We start from the raw sequence: 19,915 nt of genomic DNA, 5'->3' as shown, positions 1-19,915 counted from the left end.
CGTGGGTTTTCTCCGGGTGCTCTGGTTTCCTCCCACAGTCCAAAGATGTGCAGGTCAGGTGAATTGGCCATGCTAAATTGCCCGCGGTGTTAGGTAAGGGGTAAATGTAGGGGTATGGGTGGGTTGCGCTTCGGCGGGTCGGTGTGGACTTGTTGGGCCAATGGGCCTGTTTCCACACTGTAATGTAATCTAAAAAAAAGGTCACCCCTCAGCCTCCGAAGCTCCAGGGAAAACAGCCCCAGCTGTTCAGACTCTCCCTGTAGCTCAGATCCTCCAACCCTGGCAATATCCATGTAAATCTTAGAATCAACATTTCGGGCAAAAGCCCTTCATCAGGAATGAGGCTATGAGCCGAGGTGGTGGTGAGACCCCTCCATTATTAGATTAGATTCCATACAGTGTGGAAACAGGCCCTTCGGCCCAACAGGTCCACACCGATCCTCCAATATGTAACCCACCCAGACCCATTTCCCTCTGACTAATCCACCTAACACTATGGGCAATTTAGCATGGCCAATTCACCTGACCTGCACATCTTTGGATTGTGGGAGGAAACTGGAGCACCCGGAGGAAATCCACACAGACACAGGGAGAATGTGCAAACTCCACACAGCCAGTCGCCCGAGGCCGGAATCGAACTCGTGTCCCTGGCGCTGTGAGGCAACAGGGCTAACTACTGAGGCACCGCGCTGCCCTTAATTATAAAGGGCCTCCTAGCAAACCAAGACCATTTCACTGCAAACAGGAAGCAGGCGTCTTTTCCCCGAATGTCTTCAGGGATGGGAGGTCCACATGGTCTGGCTGGAGAAGCTGCAGTTGTCCTGCTCAGAGCAAAGGAGTTTGACATAAAATTGGATGGGTACAGGAAGGGTTTAGAGGGATATGAGCCAGCTGCTGACAAGTGGGACAAGATTAATTTCAGATATTTGGTTGGCACTGAAGGCTCTGTTTCCATGCTGTACAGCTCTGTGACTCTGTTACACTGAGGTGCACTAGAGTGTAGATTAGAGTGGTGCTGGAAAAGCACAGCAGGTCAGGCAGCATCCGAGGAGCAGGAAAATTGATGTTTCAGGCTTGCTTGAAACGTTGAATTCCCTGCTCCTCGGATGCTGCCTGACCTGCTGTGCTTTTCCAGCAACACTCTAATCTTGAGTCTAATCTCCAGCATCTGCAGTCCTCCCTTCTGCCTAGTTGATCTGTGCATAAGAGTGTGCCAGGCTTACGTGAGGTAGACAAAGGAAAGGTGTCCCCATGTGCTGACCAGGAAACCCGGATTTCATGGTGAGTAATATGGGGTGGGTGTGTGTGATATGAAGACATCTTGTTAATATCATGAGTAACAATGACCATGTCTACAAGGATGGTGGGATCAGAGGCGATCAATCTTTCTAAAAGGAAATAGACGTGCAGGGGTAGAGCATGGGACTAGACTAAGCTGGATTGCTCAACAAAGGGCTTTCATCGACTTGAAGGGCTGCATGGCCTCCTTCTGTGCCGTAATTATAACTTATAACTCTAACTGGATTCTGTATAAACTGTGGTAAGGTTTGCAAATTAAAGCCAAGTACTGGGAAGTGGGATGAGTGGAGATAGGTTGGTGCTGACTTAATGGGTCTCTTCAGTGCCGTATGGCGTGAGGGGCAATTTATTTTACACAGAGAGCAGTTTGTGTGTGGAATGACCTTCCTGAGGAAGTGGTGGATATGGGGACAGTTACAACGTTTAAAAGCCATTTGGATAAGTCCATGAACAGGAAAGGTTTGGAGGGATATGAGCCAGGAGCAGGCAGGTGGGAACTAGTTTACTTTGGGATTATGATCGGCACGGACTGGTTGGACCGATGGGTACGTTTCCATGACTCTATGACTTTATTTCTCCAGTAAAATGCCCTAAATGGAGGATAGCTACCTTACACAATCTCAGGCCCAAATAGCAGTGCAGACTCTATTAATGACTGAGAGGAGAATTGTCTGGTCTGCTCTCAAGGTGTAGCACTTTGTAAACTCCCAAGAGCCAGTTGGTGAGCTAGGTATAATTTTTACGCACCTTTATAAATATTTATTTACAGAATCACACATGACACGCATATGCCTCCTCACCCACTGACCACAGTTTCAGCCCGTGTCTATTTTAGGGGCACAATCAAAACTTTAGTTGATACCCACCACCCTTTGACAGCACAACTGAGAACTCTGTTATCTTTGAAGGTGTGGTTTCAAATCGGTCTGTCGGATTGAGCACAGCTAACTAAACTGACATTTCATCATGGTACTGGAACACCAACTTACAGACTGGCCAAGGAGCTACACCAAAGACTGAAACACTTAGTAGAAGGCTCACGCCACTCCATCCACTCCACCCAAGAATTCCTGAAGACAATCAAAGACACCAAGATAGAAGAGGATGAAATAATGGTCTCCTTTGATGTAACAGCCCTGTTCATATCCATCAACATCAACCTAGCCAAGGAAACACTGACTACACTATTAGAAGAACCAAAGACACATATACCAAACACCACCAACCTCATCAGCAAGGACAATATCATCAAGCTAGTGGACCTATGCCTTATCACCCACTTCACCTTCAATAACAAGACCTACAGACAAACCAACGGATCATCCATGGGATCTCCGATATCAGGGTTCTTAGCAGAGGCAGTAATGCAGAGACTCAAACAAATAGCTCTGGCAACCATCCAACCCAAACTCTGGGTTCACTATGTGGATGACACCGTTGTCATCACTAAACAAAACAAATTAGAGGAAACCTTCAAGACCATCAATAATATCCTTACTGGCATAAAATTCACTAAAGAGGAGGAAAACAACAACAAACTACCATTCCTAGATGTCACAGTCGAGCGGACAGCCAATGGGGAACTTCAAACCAGTGTCTACAGGAAAACCATATATACGGACCAAATCCTGAACTAAGAAGCCATCATCCCAACATCCACAAACGGAGCTGCATCAGAACATTATTTCAACGAGTCAACACACACTGCAGCACAGAGGAACTACGCAGAGCAGAGAAAAATCACCTATACAGTGTATTCAAAAAGAATGGGTACCCAGTGAACACAGTCCACCGATTTCTCAGCAACAAACCCAAACGAGCAGACAAAACACATCCAGAAACCCTAACTACTCTCCCATACATCAAAGACAACTCAGAAATGACTGCCAGACTACTCAAACCCACCAACAACAGCTAATGAACTTGGAAGACCCTACACAGACAAAAGCAAAACGAATGTCACTTACAAAATACTGTGCAAGAACTGTAACAAACATTACATCGGAAAAACAGGCAGAAAACTGGCCACCAGGATACATGGACACCAACTAGCCACAAAACGACATGACCCTCTCTTGCTAGTATCCTTACATACGGATGAGGAAGGACACCACTTCGACTGGGACAACACATCCATCCTAGGACAAGCCAAACAGAGACACGCACGAGAATTCCTAGAAGCATGGCATTCCAACTGGACCTCTACCAACAAACATATTGACTTGGACCCCATCTACCACCCCCTGAGGAAAAGAACAGGAAATGGCATCATCACAGGAAATGACATCATCAACCCAAAGAAACCCAAACATGTAAATAGAGGGCAGGAACCATCAGCATTACTTCGCCTGAGGCCCACTGAAGATGTTACCTAGTATGGTGATGAAATGTCTGGAAATGAACCTTCCAGCTCAGTGAGCAAACCTACATCCAGAACCTCAACGTGAGCTACAAATCTTCTCAAAACCCACTACGTTGGAAGAATTTAACAGCAAATAGTGACATTCAATCTTGTACATCCGGGGAGTCCCAAAATGGGGGTCGTGCCCCCAGGTGGAGTTAGAACAACGGGGCACCTGCTCCAAAAGACAAGCCCCGTACTTCCACAGAGTCCATCCTGACTTCTTCCCCACCACTCTCCCAATTTTCTTTAACATCCCCCTCTGACCTCTACCTCACTTACAGTAAGTCACACACTTCAATTCTCACCATTGTGTCACTGTGGGACAACGTTTTGCGAAGTCTGCTTCACACCCACCTGAGAACAGACAGAGCTGTGCTTTAGCATCTCATTAGGAGGACAGCACCCACGGCAGTGCAGCAGTCCCTCGGTACTGCACCGAGAATGCCAGCCTGGAATATGAGCTTCATGTGGGACCTGTGCCCTTCTGAGGGATGAAGATCCCGACTGGAGGCATCACTGATGTGGATAGAGGATTGGCTGACTGGCAGAAGGCATAGAGTGGGGATAAGGGAATCTTTTTCAGGTTGGCAGCTGGTGACTGATGGACACCCAGTGGGGTCTGTGTGGGACCACAACTATTCATGTTCCCACACTAAACGATCTGGACAAAGGAACTGAGGGCATTGTTACTGAGTTTGCAGATGACACAAGATATATGGAGGGACAGATAGCGTTGAGGAAATGGGGGAGGCTGCAGATGGACTTGGACAAGCTGGGAGAGTGGGCAAAGAAGTGGCAGATGGAGTACAGTGTGGTAAGAAGAATAGAGGCGTAGACTATTTTCTAAATGGGGAAAGGCTTCAGAAATCTGAAGCACACACGGACTGAGGAGTTATAGTTTAGGATTTTCTTAAGGTGGACATGTAGGTTCAGTGGACTTTTAAGAAGGCCAATGCCAATGCATTGTTAGCAATCATTTCAAGAGAGTTAGAATACAAGAACAGGGATGTACTGCTGAGGCTGTATAAGGCTCTGGTCAGACCGCATTTGGAATATTGTGAACAGTTTTGTACCCTGTATCTAAGAAAGGATGAGCTGGCATTGGGGAGAGTCCAGAGGAAGTTTGCAAGAATTATTCTGGGTATGAAGGGCTTGCAATATAAGGAGAGGTTCAGGACTCTGGGTCTGTTTAGAAGGATGAGGGAGATCTGATTGATACTTATAGAATACTGAGAGGCCTGGATAGAGAGGACATGGAGAAGATATTCCCACCAGTGGGAGAGACCAGGACCCGGGGGCACAGCCTCAGGGTGAACTGAGATGAGGAGGAATTTCTTCAGCTAGAGTGGGGGGAATCTTGGGAACTCATTGCCCCAGAGAGCTGTGGAGGCCAAGTCACTGAGTGTGTTTAAGACAGGGACAGACAGGTTCTTGATCAGTAAGGGGATCAAGGGTTATGGGGAGATGGCAGGAGAACGGGATTGAAAAGTATTTCGGCCATGATCAAATAGCAGGCAGACTCAACATGGTGAATGACCTAAATCTGCTCCTATATCGTATGGCGTTCTGGTCTCTAATGAGCTGAAGGTTGTCTAACCAATCATTTGAGGCAATATGAATGGTGCAAGGGCTTGCAAATGCTGAATGCTTGATTGTTACTGAGGCTGGTGTTTCCCTGCATTTTGAGATTAACTGGAAGCTCAGTCAGTTGATTTAATCACTCACCATTTCCTCCCCACAGTATCTATCAGGACACGTGGTAACCTCTTTGAGATTGTATCTACAAGACATAATTTGCTTCACCTCAGCGAAATTCATTTGCAGCAGCATCTGCTAAAAAACACTGATGTGTTTTTTTTTCTGATGGACTACTCTGCTGTCACCTGGTTTTGGAATGGGATAGAGTGCCCGGGCTCCTCACAGTGGGCACAACTCAGATTACCAACCCCACCACCCAGAATCATACTGAGTCTACAGCTCGGAAACAGGCCGTTCAGCTCATCTAATTCAATGTTGGTGCTCCTCGTAAACCTTCACCCACTCAACTTCATCTCATCCTGGTGAAACACAACATCCCCAGCTTGATAATAATCAGGTCATGCATTGTAGTGAGAGCTTATTAAATGTCTTCTCTCTGCCTCTGAACCAACCAATGATCCATCAACTTGGGACTGCTTTGCTGTTTTTGGGAAACCTCTATATCGAAGGAAGGGTGTGCTGGCCTTGGAGGGGGGGTCCAGAGGAGGTTTACAAGAGTGATCCCCGGGATGAAGGGCTTGTCGTATGGGGAGCAGTTGAGGACTCTGGATCTGTACTTGATGGATTTTAGAAGGGTGGGCAGGAATCTGATTGTAACTTACACAATACTGAGAGGATAGTGGAAAAGATGCTTCCACCAGTAGCAGAGACCAGGAGCCGGGGGCACAGCCTCAGGGTGAAGGGATGACCCTTTAGAACTGAGAGGAGGGGGAATTTCCTCAGCCAGAGGGTGGGGAATCTCGGGAACTCATTGCCACAGAGAGCTGTGGAGGCCAAGTCATTGAGTGTGTATAAGACAGAGACAGATAGGTTCCTGATTAATAAGGGGATCAAGGATTACTGTGAGAAGGCAGGAGAATGGGGTTGAGAAACATGTCAGCGCTGAAAATGTGTGGCTGGAAAAGCGCAGCAGGTCAGGCAGCATCCAGGGAACAGGAGAATCGACGTTTCGGGCATAAGCCCTTCTTCAGGAAACATGTCAGCCAGAATTGAACGTTGCTGAGGCCAGATACTCTGTACACCCTGCTTTGCGAAGGGTATTATTAAATTGGAGAGGGTTAAGAAACGTTTTACCAGGATGTTGTCTGGAATGGAGGGTTTGAGTTATCAGGAGAGGCTGGGAGTTTTTTTCACTGGAGTGCAGGAGGTTGAAGAGTGATGTTATAGAGGTTTAGAAAACCATGAGGGGCATGGATAAAATGACTAGCAAAGGTCTTTTCTCTAGGGTGGGGGAAGAGGGCATAGGTTTAAGGTGAGAGGGGCAAGATTTAAAAGGGACCTAAGGGGCAGCTTTTTCACCCAGAGGGTGGTTTGTGTGTGGAATGAGCTGCCAGAGGAAGTGGTAGATGCAGATACAGTTATAACGTTTGAAAGACATTTGGATAGGGACATGAATAGGAAGGGTTAACAAGGGTATGGGCAAAACACAGGCAAATGGCACGAGTTTAGTTTGGGAAACTTGGTCAGCATGGGTGAGATGGACCGAAGAGTCTGTTTCCGTGCTGTATGACTCTATGACTCTCTGAATGACGGAACAGACCTGATGGGTTGAATGGCCCAATTCTGCTCCTATATATTGCAGTATGCTTGGAATGAGGTCTGTGAGTGATTTTTAAAAGCGTAGATCGAAAAGGGGTCATTTGTGGGGGCGTGTTAGCTTGCTCTGTCAAAGAGATGGAACAGGCACAATGGGAGGATGGGTAACTGCTGTCTCAGTGAGACCGGATAATGAGACATTCATGCAGATAAGCCTCTTGCTGCTCACTGGTGAAAATCCTGTCTGGCCAATCACCACTTGGTTGAAAAGTGGGACTGATTGCTTTTGTGGACTGTGTTGGAAGGACTGTCTTTCTGAATTTTAGATTTCTCTATTCTCTAATTTATTCCCATGGGGCTGGACTTTTTATTTCTTTACTCTTCTATTTTATCTTTCTGAAGAACTCGCCCTGAAGGATCTGTACCTAGGTACCTTGTACCTAAGATGGCGCCTTAAGTAGTGATGTGTGAACTTTACATTGTATTCATGTGATAATAAAGCCTCAGCTCAATTGGCCATTGATGTGACCCGCCTGACTTTCTGAGCACTGGCTACCTCCCCACAGGGAGGGGCTGAACCAATCCCATCCTGGAAATGTTCCCGTATATTCTGTTCCCATTCCGTAACCCGCTCGTGGCTTCAGCCGAAAGGGGAGTTGGGAGTGGGGCAGAGAGGTATGGGGGATGGATCGAGAGCTGGGGAATTTCCGGGTGCACTCACCCTCCACCTTGCTATCGATTTTGAGGACCGTGCAGGATCTATACGTTAGATACCCATTAACCCATCTCCCAGAAGGCAGCATGTTAACCCATCCATGAGATCAGAAACCTCTATTGGTCCTGTGCGCAGGCTGCAGTTTGGAGGAATGGGAATGTTGGGAGAACATAGAACTGTACAACACAGGAACGGGTCATTCAGCCCACAGTGCTGTGCCCAATGTGATGCCAAATTAAACTAACCCCTTCTGTCTGCCCTTGGTATGTACCCCTTCCATTCCTTGCATATTCATGCACTTATCTAAAAGTCCTGTTAAAATGTCAATATTAATTTTGAAAGCAAAGCCGGTGTTCTGCCCCCTGAGTCAGCTCATCTCCTGCTGACCCCATCAGCTGTATCTTTGTTACCATTAGCCCTGGCTGCTCTATGACACTCCATTTTCCAACTCCCACTCTCTCCAAACCCATTTCTTGTTCAGTATCCCACTGCCTGTGCCCAGACTTGGGCACTCTCTGGTCCCTCTATCTCCCCTCTGCTCACTGTCCAATACTTTAATGTTGGTCAAACAGTTCTGGATTTTTCAGATGATCACCTCTGTTTCAGGTCCCACCATGTCCTTATCCCTCCTTCTCTCTGGAGGTCTCCCAGTCCCTCTGAGCTCACACCGTTCCCCTCATCCTGGCCTTCCCCAGCAGCCCTGACGTGACTCCCTCCTGAATCCTCACTCTCCCCATCTGAGATGCTTCAAGAACCCACCTCGCCGACCAAGAATTTGGTCACCCGCCCAAATTGTAGTCTTACCTCCAAATTTTATTGGAAGGAAGTGAGTCAGGACATCGTGTTGCATCAGAGGTGCTATGGAAATGCAGGTTGTTGACGCTCTGTAATCATTGAGAAACCACTTTGGCTGTCTTCCACTGACCTAGACCAGCAGGAGAGTGTAAACAGGAAGCACTGACCACATATCGCGAGTGTATCCCTACCACAGGCTGCCTGCAGTCCGCAGGGTGGGGGTGAGGAGTGAAACACAGGCACTGTTCGCCATGCTTCTCTGTGACATCTTCACTGACCTTGGCCATTCCAGGAGATTCAGGAGCAATCAGACAGTGTGCCTTAAGGACAGTTACATGACAATAGCCCATGTCCCAGAATGGAAATAGCTGCCTTCCATCACTCGCTATACCCTCCTAGTCCCTACCCTGATCTCTATCTCTGTAATCTCCTCCAGCCCCTACACCCCTCCCTATCTCTGAAATCTCCTCCAGCCCCTGCACCCCCTCCCTATCTCTGTCCACTCCTCCAGCCACTGCACCCCCTCCCTATGGGACAGACTCAAAGATACTCAGGGCATTTGTGAATTTTTCTTGTTATGTAAATGTTTACAGCCCTTTCTCACTCTGATTCCAACCCTCAATGTTCCCAGTGTGGGTCTAACTGAGGGATATAGAGACTGGAACTGTGCACAGTGCTCCCAGTGTGGGTCTAACTGAGGGATATAGAGACTGGAACTGTGCACAGTGCTCCCAGTGTGGGTCTAACTGAGGGATATAGAGACCGGAACTGTGCACAGTGCTCCCAGTGTGGGTCTAACTGAGGGACATAGAGACCGGAACTGTGCACAGTGCTCCCAGTGTGGGTCTAACTGAGGGATATAGAGACCGGAACTGTGCACAGTGCTCCCAGTGTGGGTCTAACTGAGGGATATAGAGACCGGAACTGTGCACAGTGCTCCCAGTGTGGGTCTAACTGAGGGATATAGAGACCGGAACTGTGCACAGTGCTCCCAGTGTGGGTCTAACTGAGGGATATAGAGACCGGAACTGTGCACAGTGCTCCCAGTGTGGGTCTAACTGAGGGATATAGAGACCGGAACTGTGCACAGTGCTCCCAGTGTGGGTCTAACTGAGGGACATAGAGACCGGAACTGTGCACAGTGCTCCCAGTGTGGGTCTAACTGAGGGATATAGAGACCGGAACTGTGCACAGTGCTCCCAGTGTGGGTCTAACTGAGGGATATAGAGACCGGAACTGTGCACAGTGCTCCCAGTGTGGGTCTAACTGAGGGATATAGAGACCGGAACTGTGCACAGTGCTCCCAGTGTGGGTCTAACTGAGGGATATAGAGACCGGAACTGTGCACAGTGCTCCCAGTGTGGGTCTAACTGAGGGACATAGAGACCGGAACTGTGCACAGTGCTCCCAGTGTGGGTCTAACTGAGGGATATAGAGACCGGAACTGTGCACAGTGCTCCCAGTGTGGGTCTAACTGAGGGACATAGAGACCGGAACTGTGCACAGTGCTCCCAGTGTGGGTCTAACTGAGGGACATAGAGACCGGAACTGTGCACAGTGCTCCCAGTGTGGGTCTAACTGAGGGACATCCCCACCTCTGTAACCTCCTCCCGCCCCTACATCCCTCCCTATCGCTGTCATCCTCTCCATCCCCTACACACCCTCCCTATCTCTATAACCTCCTCCAGCCCCTACACCCCCTCCCTATCGCTGTCATCTTCTCCATCCCCTACACCCCCTCCATATCGCTGTCACCTCCTCCATCACCACCCCTCTGCCCTCCTCCAGGCTGGCAATCCTCTGCATGTCCCATGTCAATCTACTCCGTCCTCGGCTGACTGGTTCCCCAGCTGCCATCCCTCCCTCTCCACCTTGAAAGCCCCCGCTCTGAGCACTCTGTGAGTGGGGCCGTGGAGGTCAGGGGTGTGCTGGAGATGGAGGTGTGTTGATGTCTGTGTAGATTGTCCGGTTGGACGTGGTCGGGGGGGGGTGGGGAGGTGGATGTTTTTTAAACTGAGGCACAACTGGAGGGAAAATGCCGTGCGAGTCAGTGGGCACGGGGATTGTGGGTGAATCGGGGTGGACGGGGATTTGCAGATTCTCCCTGCTGCTTCAGGGCTTTGGAGGGGTCCATGCCACAGGAAGAGCTGATCAAAGTTAACCTCAACCAGGTTCCTCTTGACCCTAGTCTGTCTCTTCCCTTAGACTCTGTACCTGGCAAAAGGAGCCCAGCTTCTGTGAGGAAATTGGAACGGGCAGGAGGCACTGGCGAGCGCCCAGTGAACAACGTGAAGGTAAGTTGCTTCGAGCTATTCCACACTGGGTGCCATCGCGAGTAACACCTTCTTTCTTCTGTGTTTGTTTTGTGTTGATTTGAATCACTCGTTTCTGGTTGTTATGGAGACTGATTGCGTTTAAACCAGCTCTCTGTTAGCGTTATCCCCAGTCCTCTGCCCCGTCTCCTGTAAACCCTCCCCCTTGCAAAACCTGTATCCAATTCCCTTTTGACAATAACCATTCCCCTGCCCCTTCAGGCAGTCGGTTTCAGACCCTAACAACCCTCTGAACATCCAGAATCTGCTGGTCATCTCTCCTCCTGTTCTTTTAGCCAGTGATTTGGGGTGGCACAGTGGTTAGCGCTGCTGCCTCACTGGTCCTGGGTTCGATTCCAGCCTCGGGGACTATCTATGTGGTGCCTGTATGTTCTCCCTGTGTCGGTGTGAGTTTCCTCTGGGTGCTTTCGTTTCCTCCCAAGATCCAAAGATGTGCAGGTTAGGGTGAGTTTGCTGTGCTAAATTGCCCTATAGTGTTCAGGGATGTGTCAGTTAGGTGCATTAGTCAGGGGTGGATGTAGGGGAATGGGTCTGGGTGGGTTACTCTTTGGAGGGCTTTTTGATTCCCGACAGTGTGGAAACAGACCCTTCAGCCCAACTGGTCCACACTGACCCTCCAAAGAGTAACCCCACCCAGACCTATTTCCCTCTAACTAATGTACCTACCACTACGGGCAATTTAGCATGGCCAATCCATCCTGCCCTGCACATTTTTGGACTGTGGGAGGAAACCGGAGCACCCGGAGGGAACCCACGCAGACACGATGAGAATGTGCAAACTCCACACAGAGAGTCGCCTGAGGTTGGAATCGAACCCGGGTCCCTGGTGCTGTGAGGCAGCAGTGCTAACCACTGAGGCACCATGCTGCCCGTGGACTTGTTGGGCCGAAGGGCCTGTTTTTACATTGTAGGGATTCTACTGATTGAATCCTCCAGTTGTGAACCCTCCAGATAATTTCCCTCGATTCTCTCGAACGGAAGCCTGTGCTAGTTTTGACCATCCCTTTTCAATTTCCTCTGCACCCTCCCAGTTCTCAGGACACCACCCTCAGCTTCTCCTTTCTGTCTGCCTGAAACTGAAGTTCCTCATCTCGCATTTGGCTTTTCCTTTAAGAATGTATCAAGAGTTCCTGCCCACAACTAAACGTCAGACTCAATGTCTCAAACATAGGAAGAAACCACAACCTCTTTGACTCTTTACTCAGAGATTAGTAGGGGTGTGGAACACTCAGCCCGCAACAGTAGTAGACTCGCCAACTTTACAGGGCATTTAAATGGCCATTGGATAGGCATATGGATGAGAATGGAATAGTGTAGGTTCGATGGGCTTCAGATTGGTTCCACAGGTCGGTGCAACATCGAGGGCCGAAGGGCCTGTACTGCGCTGGAATGTTCTATGTTCCATGTACAAGCTCAGGGTTTCTGATTTTTCTTTGGAAATAAATGCTTCCACAAGCTGTGGGTGTCACTGACAAGGCTGGAGTTAGTCACTCCTTCCTAGCTGCCCCCTGAGAAAATGGCAGTGAGCTGCCTTCTTGAACCACTGCCCTCCTGGGATGTAGGAACAAAACACAGAGTGCTATTAGGGAGCAAGTTCCAGGATTTTGACCCAGAGACGGTGAGGGAAGAACAAGCTATTCCCAAATCCGAATGGTATGTGGTTTGGAGGGAACAATAAAGGGTCTGGTGTATTCATGTCTCTGCTGCTGTTGTCCTGTTGGTGGTAGTGGCTGAGGGTTTGGAATGTACTGGGCCCACATTCCAGATCCCCTGGTCTGACATAACTCCCATTAACATGGCCTTGGGGAAATATAGTCTCTTAAGTTGATCTTATCTACACTCACTCACTCACTCACTCGCTCACTTATTCACTCACTCACTCACACTTACTCACACACACACACGCACACACACTCACCCAGACATACAGACACACACACACACACTCTCTCATTCACAGACTCTCACACACACTCTCAAACACACACTTACACACACACACTCACACTCTTATACACACACTCACGTGCACATACACACATTCTCACACACACATACATACACTCACGTACACAAATATACACACAGACTTGCACATACACACACACATACAGACACACGCATGCATACACACACATACACACACACACTCTCACACGCACACTTGCATTCTTTAGTGATATCTTATCAGAAGTACTAAAATCATCACTCTGGTGTTCTCACTGCTGTTCGTAGTTATTACAGCAAGGCAGTACAGATTTCTGTGGGTTATAAAGTTGTTTTTAGTTAAGTTACACGAAGTACACGAAGCCACTTCCTGTTTTATTGTCGATTAATTGATTTTGGTGGAAAGTACACAATTTGACTCCAGCCCTCAGTAATGATGAACAGACTTGTAAGAGTGCAAAGGGGGTCCTTAAACCTAATACCAACCCGCTGTGCCCACCTCACTGTTCACCAGCTGCTCCAAATAAATCCAGGTGTGTGCAAGTGTGTCACAACGATTATAGTTAGTAAGTGAAGTCGCCATAGTCCCAGAGGACCCTGGGGCTGCTGTTTCATTAGAGAGAGAGGGAGAGATGGCTGGTGTTAGTTTAACCCGAGGGTCACCACCTCTCAGGCGAGGGGAGAGATTGAGAAGGAGAATCCTTCATAGTAACCTTGGCCGGTGTTGGAATTGACCCCTCACTGTTGGCGTCAGTCTACATCGCAAATCAACCATTGAAGCTAACTCTCCCCACCACCCCCCTCCCCACTTCCCACAAATAGGCCACATTTAAGGAGGTAAAAATAAAAATGCTGGTGATTAATCCAGGGGGTTCACCAATGTTAGAAGAAATCATAATCTTCTCCTGAAGGATGAACGGCTCTTTAAGTCAGGAGGACGAACACTGCCTCCCCTTGGCCACCTTACAGACATCAACACATCCCAACATAAAAAAATTGATGCACTCCCCAGGTGCCAGAAAACACTACCAGACTTTTTCTCTCTCGCTCTCTCACTTTCTTTCTTTCTCCTCTTTCACCCTTTTTTCTTCCTCTTTCTCCTTCTGTCTCTCCTCCTTTCTCTTTTCCCCCTCTCGCCCTCAGAGGGTTCCGGAAGGTCCCTGCTCTCTGAGTAGGCATTACCTCGCTGCCCCACCCTGTTCCATTCATCACCGCAGTGTGTGAAAGACTGAAGGCTGTCTGTTGCTCTCGGAGGGGTGTGTACTCGGCCCAGCCCTCGCGGAATTAACGCTCTTCACTCCTGTTCCAGAATCTGATCATTCGAAGATTGCGAAGGAAGAATCAAAATCAACCAGAAACACCACAGTTTCCAAATGACAGGTAGGGTGAAGGGTGAAGGGTGAAGGGTGACAGGTAGGGTGAAGGGACCTTATAGCGACTTAATATCATTGATGAACACTCCAAAATCAGGTTCAGGATGGGTTGGAGATGGAGACGCCTCCCTTTCAAACACGGAAACCCGGTCTAATTTGGGAACCACACTTTGCAATCCAATAAATGTGACTTCCTTAAACTTTCTCTGAGCAGAGTTGTCATCTACCTATATATAGGTGGAATGTAACACCCGGCATTGGGAGTTAAACTCTTCCCCTGAGATTTTCCTTCAGCCCTTACTATACCGTTCTGTAATGCCACATTTATTCCCCTTTATGAGATTTTTAGAATCCCTACAGTGTGGAAACAGGCCCTTCGGCCCACCAAGTCCACACCGACCCTCCGAAGAGGAACCCACCCAGGCCCATTTCCCTCAGACTAATGCACCTAACACTATGGGCATCTTAGCATGGCCAATCCACCCTAACCTAGACATCTTTGGACTGTGGGAGGAAACCGGAGCACCCGGAGACACGGGGAGAATGAACAAACTCCACACAGAGAGTCGCCCGAGGCTAGAATCGAACTCAGGACCTTGGTGCTGTGAGGCAGCAGTGCTAACCACTGAACCACTGTGCCGCCCGTTAGGGATCAGAGGAAAAGTAGGCCATTTGGCCCCTCTAGCCTGTTCTGCCACTTGATAAGATCATGGCTGATCTTACTGTGGTCTTCACTCCTCATTCCCATCAGATGTCCCCCCCCCACCCCAACAACAGTAACCTTTGACACCCTCGTCAATCAAACGTCTGTCTAAATTGGTGTTGGATATATTTGATAAGACCCACTATGGGACGGAATTCTATAGTCTGACCTCTGAGGGAAGGAATTTCTCCTTCGCCCCACCGAGAATTTTCAGCAGTGGTCCCCACGTTCTGGAATCCCCCTGGTAGTGGGGGACATACTTTTGTGACGGACACGGTTTGAAACACTCTCTCAGTTGGAGATAATTTGTTGACTTCCCTACACTGGCCAGGGGTAATGAGCATTTGACAGTGTGACCGGGCGCCACAGCACGTTGTGGCGATATAGTTAATCGGCAGAACCGTCTGGGTAACTGGCCTGGATTTTAGCAGCTGCTTGAAAGGAAGCTTGCCTCTATGAATCCCCCAGTAAACAGTGAGGCTCCTGCCCAGGTGTGAGTGATCTCGAGTTGCTCAATGGTTTGCGCCACTCAGCCTGGAGCCTGGTGAAAATGGAGCTCTCCCTGACCCTCTCCAAGAATTGCTACACTTGAACATCGATTTTGCGCTAAACCCATGACAGAAATAAAGGTCTGGAGTTGAATAACCTCAAAAGAACATACATTGTATTTTGTTCAAAAGACACACAATTTGTAGTCACGGTCAGTCAAAATGGCATTTTACAAATTCCTAACAAAAACATAAGAACAAAAGAGGCCCTTCGGCCCTCTAAGCCTGGGCAAATCATTATGCCCCAACTAAACTAAAAAACTGTCCTTATTCTGTAAATATCCCCCTATTCCCTCCCTATTCATGTAACCATCCAGATGCCTCTTAAATGTCTCCAATATGCCTGATTTCCCCCCCCTCTTCTGACAGTGCGTTCCAGGCTCCTAACACTCTCCGTGTGAAAACCTTCCCTCGCACATCTCCCCTTAAATGTTCCCGCTCTCACCTTGAACCTATACCCTCTTGTAATTGAAACTTTAACCCTGGGAAACTATCCATCCTGTCATCATTGTGTAGCCCTCTATCAGGTCTCTGCCCAGCCGCTGTCTTTCCAGTGAAAACAATCCTGGTCTTTCTTTTATAGATTCCCTACAGTATGGAAACAGACCCTTTGGCCCATCAAGTCCACACTGACCTGCTGAAGAGTGCACAGTCCCGATCTTTACCCCTGACTAATGCACCTAGCACTATGGGGCAATTTAGCATGGCCAATTCACCTGACCTGCACATCCTTGGATTGTGAGAGGAAATCGGCGCACCCGGAGGAAACCCACACAGACACGGGGAGAATGTACAAACTCCACACAGACAGTCGCCCGAGGCTGGAATTGAACTCGGGTCCCTGGCATTGTGAGGTAGCAGTGCTAACCACTGAGCCACCGTGCCACCCAACCTTTCCCCACAGCCACGCCCTCGAGACCAGGCAACATCCTGGTGAACCTTCTCTGCACTCTCTCCAAAGCTTCCAACGTCCTTCTGGTAGTGTGGCAATCAAAACTGCAGACAATACTCCAAGTGCGGCCTAACAAGGGCTTTCTACAGCTGCAACATGGTTTGCCAACTCCATGCCCCGAGTAAGAGGGCTTGTTTCCACTCTGTCTGAATCGGTGAGATTAGCTACTGGTTGATGGAGGGGGGGACCCAAAAGACACATAAGGGGAGCCCACAGAATAAAACAAAGGCATGCCAGACTCTATTGGCTGACAAACCATCACACTAACCTCAAACACTTCCTCATCCAATATCCTGGTACCGAACACGGTGATTCCATTGGTGCTGATCTCTGGATTGTCACTTCGAGCTAGATGCTCAGATATCTGCTGGCTGCAGTCAATGATCAGCGTGACATTCTTCCCTTCAACGCTGATCGCCAGGCGGTGCCACCTGCAAAACACAACCAGCGGGTACCGTCAGAGACGAGGGCGTGAACAGACCTGAGCCTGACGCACTGCTGGGCGCGAGGGTTACTCACCGGAAGAAACAGCACTCGCTCAAGCGACAACCGAACACTCCCATCCAGCAACAATTGTGCACTCAGTCTGCCCACCCCACACCCCGATAGCCTGCATTTACATAGCGCCTTCAACATCATCCCAACGCACTTCACGGGCGTGGGGAGCGGCCTTGCACAGAACGGTTTCGATCATACCCGATGGGGGGAGCACTCGGCCACGTGATCCCAAGGTTCGCCAGAGTGTTCGGCATAAGGGGGTGCATCGAAAGGACGAGGTGGAGGAGGGGCCAGCGCAGAAAGTGTTGGAGAAACTCAGCAGGTCTGGCAGCTCTCTGGGTCTCCAGTCCTGAACAAGGATCATAACGGACTCAAAATGTTAACTCTGTCTCTCTTTCTCTCTTCACTGACCCTGCTGAGTTCCTCCAGCAGTTTTTTTTTGCATTTGTCTCAATCTCCAGCATTTGCTTTCATTGAGAGAGTGAGGAGGGGGCTGGTGTGTGCCACTCTTCAAGGAGGTCAGATTTCTTCCTTCAGAGGGTCATTAGTAGTGAAGTAGAGAGCAGTGAACATGTTCAATAATCTAAACAGTATTCTGACGGACAAGACAGCCAACGATTAAGACAAATATTCTGAAAAATTCTAATCATTGGGCAGGCATGGTGGCTCAGTGGTTAGCACTGCTGCCTTACAGCAATGGGGACCCAGATTCAATTCCACTCTCAGGTGACTGTCTGTGTGCAGTTTGCACATTCTCCCTGTGTCTGGGTGGGTTTCCTCTGGGTGCTCTGGTTTTCTTCCAAAGTTTCTGCAGGTTAGGGTGGATTGGCCATGCTAAATTGCCCATTGTGTCCAGGGATTTGCAAGCCAGGTAGGTTAGCCATGGGGAAATGCAGGGTTACAGTGACTGGGTGGGAAGCTCTTCAGGTGATTGGTGTGGTCTGGATGGGTCGAATGGCCTGCTCACACACTGTAGGCAATCTGTGATTCCCACTGCGGCTATCATCAGAGAACACTCCTTTCATGACCGAGTCTTGGCTCATATCCAACGCCCTTATTCTGGATGAGCTGGTTCCTACAAATATTCTGGATATTGTCCAGACCATGTGGAAGTAATTAGAACATTCTGTCATGATGCTTCACCACAATCCCATTGATAGCACCACTGGTAGAAGGTATATTGACAACAGGACCCTGCCAACAAAGTGCATCAAACAATTAGATGTCACACCCGCTTTGGGGAAACTAGAATGACCTTAGGACCTTTGCTCCTTGCTGCTTGTTGCTTTAAACTGTGGTACCTTGGAAGGAGCTCTCCAGCTCTCTTTGTTTACAGAGTCCCGTAAACCCAACCTCTGTTCCGGAACCTCTTGGACACCTCTCCTCCTATCTCACAATCAGGTTTTGGTTTTCTTTATAACATGAAGCTATCTGCTCGGACATTTTTATCGGCACGTCTTCGTCGCGTCCTGACGTGGGACCTTCTGGCCGAGAGATACGGACACTACCACCACGTCACAGGACCTTTCTTGACATATGTTGGTCATTGGGGCGGCACGGTGGCTCAGTGGTTAGCACTGCTGCCTCACAGCGCCGGGGACCCGGGTTCGATTCCAACCTTGGTTGACTGTCGGTGTGGAGTTTGCACGTTCTCCCAGTGTCTGCGTGGGTTTCCTCCCACAATCCAAAGATGTGCAAGTTAGGGTGGATTGGCTATGGGAAGTTGCCCATTGTGTCCAGGGAAGTGTAGGTTAGGTGCATTAATCAGGGGTAAATATAGAATAATTAAGGTCGGGGAATGGGTCTGGATGGGTTATTATTCGGAGGGTCGGTGTGGACTTGTTGGGCCGAAGGACTTGTTTCCACACTGTAGGGATTCTGAGTATAACCCTGCTATAATGTGCCTTGGGGACATCTCCCTTCTTAAACATGCTGCATAACTGGACGCAATGGAATACACTACCTTTGGAACGCAGATAGTAAACTGGAGACATTAACTGACTCCGCCAGTGGTTCATGCAAAGATGCATCTGAGGTAAACATTGACGAGTGACTGAACAGTAGGAGGAAGGGTGAAAGTGTGCTGTACTTACTTGCCATCAGCCAGGTTAATTTTTTTGAAGATGGGATATTCCTCAGGGGTTGGTTTGCCTGTTTGATCCTCATAAAGGAAGACAGGAGATCGCCCAATCTCTACCCCGAGCTGTTGTATTCCTTGGTCATTGTAAATGGACAGCAGGAAAAACTGAGACATTTTCTTGGCCTTCAGTGTCATTAGGATGGAGAAATTCTCTGGAAAATGTCCATCTAAAAGTTTTATAGGGAAAAGAAGTGTTTATAAACACACTTATTAACAAAATATGGCGTGATTACATTCCTTAAAGGCACACACATCGAAACGAATGACTACCATTTTTTTTGAGAGTCTTTCAACATTTCACACAGGCACCGACCTGGCCTACTCGAGGCACTACACCACTTTTTTTCTCCATTGGCATCACCCTCTCCCTGAATGGAACTTTCTAGAACCATTTGCGCTGCGGATACCTCATGAGATGCCAAGGATTCCTGGTTTCGATTAAATTTCGAAGCCTGTAGTTACCTCACTCCTCAGTGAGCTGAGATTTCTTCCATCAGTGTTTGGGAATCTCTTGCCCAGAGAGTAGCGGAAACTGGAGTCATTGAAAATGTTGAAAAATCTAAACTGGGTTCTGATGGACAACAGAGCCCATGATTATGAGGGACAGTGAAGAAGGTAATACAAAGGCTGCAATCAGATCAGTAGGATCTTACCGATGGGCTAAATGGCCTGTTCCTACTGACATGAAAAAGACAAGAGAGGCTGATATTATTGTTTTTGGAGTGGGGTAGGGAGAGGGGAGAGGAGATGTAAAAGAGAGGCTCAGACTGATAGAGTTGATAGGGAGGGACTGCTTCTTGTGGTAAAAGGGTTGGTAATGAGGTGACAATATTGAAGGTGGCTGGTCAAGGAATCAAAAGGGGATGATGTGGAGCATTTCCATTCAATGGTTCTGGTTTGGAATGTGGTGCGTC

The 19,915-nt window shown here is 48.6% G+C and overlaps 2 protein-coding genes across 2 annotated transcripts in view; one reads left to right on the top strand and one right to left on the bottom strand.

Moving 5' to 3' along the window:
• LOC122552380 overlaps positions 1-14,182 on the top strand; it is a 52,257-nt gene extending 38,075 nt beyond the window's left edge. The window contains exons 4-5 of the mRNA XM_043695130.1: positions 10,713-10,801; positions 14,097-14,182. Of these exons, the coding sequence (XP_043551065.1) occupies positions 10,713-10,801; positions 14,097-14,171 (164 nt within the window). The 3' untranslated portion in view covers positions 14,172-14,182. The remainder of the gene's footprint in view (positions 1-10,712; positions 10,802-14,096) is intronic.
• A 34-nt stretch (positions 14,183-14,216) lies between these two features.
• On the bottom strand, positions 14,217-19,164 carry LOC122552379 (collagen alpha-1(V) chain-like). The gene is made up of 3 exons (XM_043695129.1): positions 18,955-19,164; positions 16,620-16,794; positions 14,217-14,387 (listed from the first exon to the last, which is right to left on the bottom strand). Exons 1-3 carry the CDS (start codon positions 19,134-19,136, stop codon positions 14,217-14,219), a joined length of 528 nt encoding a protein of 175 aa, XP_043551064.1. The 5' UTR covers positions 19,137-19,164.
• Positions 19,165-19,915: the final 751 nt, after the last annotated feature.

Source organism: Chiloscyllium plagiosum, chromosome 8, assembly GCF_004010195.1.
Source record: "Chiloscyllium plagiosum isolate BGI_BamShark_2017 chromosome 8, ASM401019v2, whole genome shotgun sequence".
NCBI classification, from domain to species: Eukaryota; Metazoa; Chordata; class Chondrichthyes; order Orectolobiformes; family Hemiscylliidae; genus Chiloscyllium; species Chiloscyllium plagiosum.
This window is presented reverse-complemented; position numbering and strand designations above follow the sequence as displayed.

What these genes read in the sequence shown, in the direction of transcription:
- LOC122552379 (XM_043695129.1), bottom strand. Translation starts at nt 19,136, where the DNA reads ATGACACTGAAGGCCAAGAAAATGTCTCAGTTTTTCCTGCTGTCCATT. An exon ending in ATTAACCTGGCTGATGGCAA is followed by an intron (nt 16,795 to 18,954) that starts GTAAGTACAGCA and finishes TGTGTTTTGCAG; the next exon opens with GTGGCACCGCCTGGCGATCA. An exon ending in TGTTTGAGGTTAGTGTGATG is followed by an intron (nt 14,388 to 16,619) that starts GTTTGTCAGCCA and finishes ACCTATATATAG; the next exon opens with GTAGATGACAACTCTGCTCA.